At 40.8% G+C, this 7932-nt stretch overlaps 1 protein-coding gene across 1 annotated transcript in view; it reads right to left on the reverse strand.

The window, feature by feature from the left end:
* Positions 1 to 2156: 2156 nt before the first annotated feature.
* The window catches only part of APOH (apolipoprotein H (beta-2-glycoprotein I)), a 6444-nt gene continuing 668 nt past the window's right edge, over positions 2157 to 7932 (reverse strand). Inside the window, exons 2-8 of the mRNA XM_010141161.1 lie at positions 7110 to 7286; positions 6463 to 6559; positions 5343 to 5419; positions 4562 to 4750; positions 3770 to 3949; positions 3084 to 3281; positions 2157 to 2227 (exon numbers count right to left, since the gene is read on the reverse strand). Of these exons, the coding sequence (XP_010139463.1) occupies positions 2157 to 2227; positions 3084 to 3281; positions 3770 to 3949; positions 4562 to 4750; positions 5343 to 5419; positions 6463 to 6559; positions 7110 to 7286 (989 nt within the window). The remainder of the gene's footprint in view (positions 2228 to 3083; positions 3282 to 3769; positions 3950 to 4561; positions 4751 to 5342; positions 5420 to 6462; positions 6560 to 7109; positions 7287 to 7932) is intronic.

Consider the following 7932-nt stretch of genomic DNA (forward strand, 5'->3'; position numbering starts at 1 on the left):
GGCGACAGAACACGTAGACATCCCAACCAGAATACAGAACAAATACCCAATTTGAATTGTAAAAGTATGTTCATTTGAGTAAAACACATTCGGTACTTTTTTTTCATCTCATTTTACCACGTTCTCTTATCTCTGTAACTGTCTCAGCAGGTTGCCAGAAGTAACATGAGCACAGCTTAAGGCATTCTCTCAAACATCTTAAAAGAAAAAAAAGAAAAAAGGCAGGTTTCACTCACTCGTAGCAGCCTTTGGAACACCTCTACTTGCAAGACATTAGTTTTCAGACCTTCTAAGCAAATCTTTCATGTCTGAAAAGTTGTGACTCACAAACACCTCACTACTTCAAAGACTTGGCAGGTCATAGATTTTTTTCTCCCTCTTCTTGCTTCAGGAGACTAGATAATAAATTCGGTGTATGAACATTGGCTCCTAAGGGGGAGTCTTTCAACTCCTTAGTGTTGCGGACCCAGCCAGGACATGGGGCCAGCTGACGCGATCGTTGTTCTCCTGCTGCACGGGTAAGGAGAACTGGGAAAATTTGCTTAGAAAAATCTGCCTGTTCCTGGGGCAACTGTTTTTGTGTAGCAGAGGCGCTTCTGTGACGGTGAATACTGACTCGATTTATGCCAACTTCGCAGTGGTTTGCTGAGGAAGACCAGTTAATATTAAACTGTGTGTGGCGTCTCAGCTACTGTCCTGAACATCCTGATCCCAGAGCTGTATCCACACAACTTTTAGACTAGATTTCCAAACAGGCAGGTTCCTGACAGCTAAAAGCAGTTGCGAATCTCTTGGCCTGTAAGTCAATCGTCATTCAAGGATCCCACCTAAACATGTTAGGAACCAAAACACAGTGCACAGCGTACCAAGGAAATACCCTTTGCAGTTGGCAGCGTGAATTTGTCTGTCTCTGCATTAGTGAATTAAGTTGCTGATGAGTACAAAGTATTAAATACTTCATAACAGCTGCCTCAATCTCTCCTTAAAAATAGGAGATATAAGAACAAATTATATCAGTCGTACTATTAAAATATTCATGTGTAGACTTCAAAAAAAAGATAAGAAGAGTTTCAGAGGTTTTTAATGGTCGCCATAGCATCTTACAAGTAGTTTCATCTTAATGTTAAATGGCCCTTTTAAAAAGTTCTGCAGCAGCTTGCTTACTGTGCGGCTTACTTCTGCTTTTAATCACAGAAAAGGTTTTTGTACTCCAGAGGGAACCCCATATGTCTCCTGAACATTTCTTGTAAGTGTCCAACAAATATTCCTCTATCACTTTCTAGTGCGTTGAAATTATAGTTATTTTTTCTGAATGAAAATACAGACCTAAGAACAAAGCTTGCCAGGCTGGGTTATACCCGTGAACTACCTTTATCAGCAATCAAATTAAAAGTACAGTTTGCTTCAAAGCTACTTAATGACCAGAGATCATTACCATTGCACAATGGTGTGCAATCCTCTTTTTTTAAAAAAAGAAAGGAATCAGTTACCTTGCGTAATATTGAAACAGTGGTAAAAATTAACAGTTGTTTAATGAAACGGTTTCAGGTGAAGCTAGAATCTCAAAACCAGAAATAGTTTTATTAACTTCAGCAATTTTTTTTAGAAGTGTAAAAGATCCCTGTATCTGATGCTATTGATGTTTAAACTGTGGTTGAATACTTGGCTTCTGAGCTCATTTGGAAGAGTCTTTATACTTACGTAAATTCTGGAAAATCCTGGGGTGATGACCCTCTGTCTATCTATAATTAAAGGTCCACTCTTTATCACAGGAGAGCGGTAATGGAATCAGAACCCACCTAATTCCTAATGATGAAGGCCTTGCTCTAGAAATCAGTGAAGAGCTAAAGGATTTGACTGACGAACACACTACTGGCTGAAAATTACTTTATTGCTGTTGAAATACGGAAAGAGAAGCAGGATTGCAGAGAGTTTGAAGGAAGCAGAGAAAAGAGAATGAAGTTAATGGCTGAAATAACATGCCATATCTTGTGAGAAAGACTGGTGGGGATGGTGGTTGGGAAAACAGCTGAGGCTGTGTTCGCAGAGTCTGGAGTTTGCCTGAAAATTTACACTCATGGGACCAAAGTTTTCCTCTCTTACATGTAATATTTTGTCTCAGTAAGGCAGACATTTAGTGCTGTTACTTCTCTGGTTTATTTTGAATCTTCACATGGTTTCATGTCTGATGGGTCCTTCTTCACAAGAGTTGAAAAAAAGCCACGTTCTGTTGAAAACAAGTTAAGAACTTGGGTTAGATTCTTGAATCATGTGATGGCTGAAAACAACATATCTCATGGACCTGGTAGGTGAGCAATTGGTCTTTGCGTCATTGTAAAGGCGCTAGAAGAAATCCACTAGTTTAATTCTCTTTCCGTGAAAGCTAAGCTACCTCCCTCAGAAGTCAAGCCAAATGTGAGGAAAGATGTTTTCGTCGCACATAGGCTGTGGTTTTTTCCTTCACTTACAAATGAAAATAAAACTTACAAGGAACATTCTATGCATGGAATATTGATAAAACAAATGCAAAGCATTTCCTCTTGCTAACAGACTTAGTGGGTTTATTTATTCTAAAAACCTGTGTGCCTGTGAACCAGTTCCTCCAGCATCAATTTCTCACTACAACTGTCAGCTGCTTTTCAACGCTCTTGGTCCAAAGCCAAAAGCAGCCTGTTACGGATCAGCATCACACGGGAGTAAATCACCAGAAGGGGAGTGAATTCATCAGGTTCTCAAGGCTGCAGCAGCCTTCAGGCTCTTTTGCTGCGTAGCAGATGTTAATCCAAGGATTCATGAAATCCTGGAATGCTTTACCTATGGCCTTTTGTTTGTGCTAGGCCATCTCTAAATAACACCTTGTGAGATCAGAATGGGATTAAAGCAGGGCTCGGACGCACCCAGACGAAAATTCTCTGCGTTCTCTCCTCTCAGGCCGTTTCTTCTGAAATACCCAGTAATTTTAGCACAAGGCAGGTGAATTAGCCAGTCAAACAAGCTTGAAGATGACTTATGACATTGCCCCCTCACTGAAGAACTTGTTATTCCACCAGCAGAAGGTATTTTGCCATTAGCCTAGCTCATACCTTTGAAACAGGTGGGGAGAGTAAGGTTGCCGTCCACACATGGAGCAGCTACGGTGTAGGCACAGGATTTTTCTTTATTCTTGCAGAAGAAAGACACAGTTTCACCATGCTGAATGCCATCCTTAAGGTCGTTCTGAACTCTTTTCTTCTCACCATTGTATAATACTACAGCTTTCTTTACTGGTATTTTACATGGTCCTGTAAAACAATCCAGTTATAAGCAACACATAAGGATAATTAGAACTCTGTTTTGGAAAGTGGGTGGATTAGATCCCATCAGAAATCTACACAAGTGATATTTGGGAATGAAAAATAATGTGTCACACACATATATAGTACTTCTGTTGCTATTACAGTGCTGAAGAAATTCAGACCTCTAAGTACAGGGCCAAAACTTTCCAGCCTCCGTAAAATTTCTAATTACATTGAACAGGAAGAGGAGAGGAAATACTCAGACAGAATAAAGTTATGTGGCTGATCATTGAAGTCCGTTCAGATGCATCATGTCCTACAACGTTCAGTGTTAGGAGTGGTCTTAGATTATCAGGGCCTTGAAATCACTATTCTGGGTTTCTTTGGAGGACAGCTCTCGCACAAAGGTGTAACAGCTCACTCACAGTCAGAGCGGTGCTCGTTTAGGAAAATTCATTTTGATACATGGTTTCTAACAGGTAGTGTGTGTGTACCTTTACAGGTTGGCTTTGTGGACCAGTTTCCACTCTTTTCACATCGGGAATGCTTAGGTCCATCCAGTACGTAGTTTGGCTGGCAGCCGAAGCTGACGCTTTCATTATAGTGGTATGTTCTACGAACAACCAACTCTAGGAATCCATTTTCTATTCCTGTTGGAGTGGGGCATGTGACAACTGTGGTACAAAAACAAAAACAAAACCCAAAGCTTTATTGATGTTGCAGTTCTAAAAGACACACGATATAATACTTCAAAAAATACATAAAACTTCCACAGTGGTTCATTTCAGCCTCTTGCACAGGAAACATTAGCCAGAGGAAAGAGAATTTTTTAAAAAAACCCATAAAGAAACGTTTCTTGTTTTAAATACACATTTATTGCAATCTGTGCTTTTACCTAAACCCTACTTATATGTGGCATAGTCTCACTGGAAGCAGTGACGTTCTGTGGGCTGAGGGTAAGGCTGTCCACTTAGACTAATCCTGGCACTCTACAGACTGAAGTGCTCGCTGTGCTGTGGAGGCCAGGCTCCGATTCCCCGCTGGGAACGAACGCTGCACAGCAGGACTGCTTTAGATAACCTTTATACCTGCAGCAAATATTTTGTCAGTGCCAGGCTGCATTCACTCTTGTTAGGAATCACCTTGCATTCACTCTGACTTCCAGGACAGTTCCACCGTATGTTTGCAGGAACAATTGTGAAAAAAAATACTGAGGTTTTTCATATAGTTTTACCTATACAATTCTAGGGAATGTTTGTAGGGGCTGACAGCAGGGAGTTTCTTACCCTTGCACTCGGGAATGCTGCTCCAGTTCCCGTTGGCCGTGCAGGTAGCTGTCTCGCTCCCAATAAGTGCAAGAGGGGGTACACATTCAAAAGTAATTGTGTCCAGGAAATGAGAGACGTTTCCAGGTTTTACGCGACGATAAGAAAGGACTCCAAATTCGGGAAGCGGGGGAGGTGCACAAGTCACCGCTGGAAAAGGACAGCATTCAGAGAAATTAAAGCTTACAGATCAAACTGCTCCTAGAATCAGAGGAGCGAAGCGCTTACAACCAACGTAGCCCCCAGTGCCCTTTATGGGAGAATAGCTAACCAAACAAAAAGTGCAGATTAAAGGTCTCAGGAGCCTTCGAGTGTGTAATTCGATATTTTTTCTGTATTTGTCAGACAATATTACACAGTATATTGCTTTTTCAGTAAAGTGTTTATGCAGGACAGGTTGTAGCAAACCCACGTATAGTAGTTGCAAAGGCATGACAATATCCACTTTTTATACAGAGGGAGAATGAATTTGATGGATAAGCATCTTACCTCCAGCTGTAAATAGCATCGCTGATCCTGGCCTTTTGCACAGACCTTTAAACTGTATTTCTCTAAAACTAGAATCCACACGTCTAAAACCAAACACATGGGGTTTCGTCTTGATTTTTCCTAACCATTTTTTGCAGGGCACTATAGGAGGCCTCTGAATAAGAATGTATGTGGTTCTGAGCAATGTAAAGGAATCTCTCTGTAATAAGAAGAAGGATAAGGATAGAGTAGTTTTTAGTGTTTAATCACATACGTTGACACTGTGGTAAAGCTCCACTCCACTTTCCATCTGCCATGCATTGGCTTGTTCTTGTCCCAACGAGGTTGTAACTGAAAAAAACCCGACCTTGTCACTGGGAAGCTTAGTGAACGTGGGGAAGAATCAAGTTTTCTTTGCAAGAAAGATTTTGTTTCTCATAAGCAGCCTTAAGAGCCCAGTTCTGGAATCTCTCTAGTTCTAGAACTTACTGACCTCAAACTTCAGATTTGAATACAGAAAATTGTGAGTATTTGAGTATTGCAAGTGTGCAGACAAAAAGCTTGGTACAAAAAGATGTTTTGCCTTTTCAACTATATATTCTACCTTATCTATTAATTTCTACAACTGATTAATACCATGATAAATGTAAGTAGTGAGCATTGATTCGTGATTACTAATGTAAATGTTACAGTTTCTTGCAAGGAGTTCCCAGCTAATTACAGCAATTAGAATGAAACTATTGCAAAGAACTCCGTACTCTCAAGTCTCACCTATGATCGTCCCCAGTAAGCACTGTTTATTCCTTAATTACCCAAGCAAAATGAACGTCATGCTCCTATCAAATGTTCCCCTGCATTACCATAACTGTTTTTCTTTAAATGCATCCCCATTTCTAAAGCTAGCAAGTAGCCTTTGGTAAAAGTGCATTTGCTCCAGGGAACAAGTGAGGATTAACCTCATGTTCTCATTTATTGAGCCTGGAAAGGCATAGAAATGACATTTGCAGTCTCCAGAGTGTAACAGTATAACAACTTAGATGGAGATTATCTTCTCTCTGCTGTAGGATTTCATCTCCTGATGTAATAAGAGGATTTAAAAAGCGGGGGAAAGCAGTCCAGAATAAATCTTTGCATAAAATCTCTGCTATGTCGTTCGTTTCCATATCTGTAAGACATTGCTTTGGAGTAGCAAAGCTCTAGGACATTACAGCCAAGACTGGACAGGGGAGGATCACCAGACATACTATTTTTTTTTTCCAGTTTGTGAAGTGGAGGTGAGTTTTTAGGTGCAGTTTTCTAAGTTCCCTGGCTTGCAATACTGCAGTAGTTGATACTAGAATGTAACACTGTGCTTTACATTATTAATTTAACAGCATGAGGAAGGGAACACTTACCCTGGTTCACATGAAAAACTTACAGTACTCTGATAGTGGAGGTCTATATAATCAATTTTTCCATGCTGTAAGGGTCCAAGACTGGCACATCTCTTTGCTGTTTAATTAAAGATTAAAAAAAGGAGAATATTTTTTCATGAGGCATGAAGCCAGGAAACAAGTTGATCCTAAAGGGGTCCTGGTGTCTTTCACATTTCTCCGCTCCCATAGCTTTCCAAAGTTTTTGTGATTAAATAATTTTTAATATTGGATTGAGGTAAATAACTTCTATGCAACAAAACGATGAAAATAACCGATGAGGGATACAATAAATGCAGGTGTTATCAGGGAGTACCGTCATTAGAGTATTAGCACTGCTGGGCTGTGTCAGATTAGGGTTCACCTTGTCCGGGTCCAATCTCCATGACCATCCGGGAGCAGAGGCTTAAGGAAAAGCGTGAGACGTGTCTGGGAAGATCGTTCCCCTGTTCCTTGACCCTCTTCTCCCCACCACCCATTTGTCTTCCAACAGGCAAGGGAAGAACAATTGGAGAACAGAAGTCTATCAGTCTAAAGACATCAGATTTCTCACAGGGACTAGAAAATATCCTTTTCAGATCAACACTTGGTATAAAATCTAGGAGTAGGATTTACTTTGTTTTACTTACGTAGGCACAACAGCGTGTTGAGAGGCCACTTGCCAGTTGGGAGGCAGCTATACTTCCTTTGGCCATTGTTGGGGACAAACCCAGGCCTACAGGTATATTCTATTGTCTCACCCACGTCATACACGCTTTTGACTACATCGATGGTGGCAAACATCACTTCTGGTGGCTTGGAACAGACTGGAGGAAAGGAGACACTTTACAAGAAATTGGGCAGAAAGTTGGAGTTGTTTTTATTTCTCAGCTAGAGGCATAGGTTTCTGGGATCATCAGCTCTGGTGTGTTCCTGCACTGAGCTATACGGTCCTTCTGTAACCTATAGGTATGCCACTTACTGAGGCAGCTGATGGGTGCTCTAAGCATTAGCCAGAAAAAAATGTGTTCTTCCTCTTCTCGGCAGCTCTGCCAATGGCTGTTAGATTTTTGAGACACTTTGTTTTACTAAAATTTACTTTTGCTTCAAAATAGATTTATGGAGTTATTCTACAAAGTGAGTCAATTATGGTAAATTATCTGGGATAAAAAAGGGTTGCTTAGAAGCAACCTAATGCATTTCATTTTTCATCTAAATCAGTTTGATGAGGTCAGCCTGAAATGATTTTTTGGGGGATTTTAAAATTAGATTTCTTTTTCTCTGGTTTCTCCAATTTTTGTGTTCAGTGGGGCAAACACTCTGTTACATGAGACAGTTCTGATTCCAGAACAGCTTTAACACGTTGGCAGTGTGAACAACTCATCACCCAGAGAGTGAGAACAGGAGGGGAGCAGCACGGGAGGAACAGAGGGTGCAGACTGCACTCTTGCAGAGGACATGGGGAGGGATTCC

This window comes from Buceros rhinoceros, unplaced genomic scaffold (genome assembly GCF_000710305.1).
Source record: "Buceros rhinoceros silvestris isolate BGI_N320 unplaced genomic scaffold, ASM71030v1 scaffold22828, whole genome shotgun sequence".
Classification (NCBI taxonomy): domain Eukaryota; kingdom Metazoa; phylum Chordata; class Aves; order Bucerotiformes; family Bucerotidae; genus Buceros; species Buceros rhinoceros.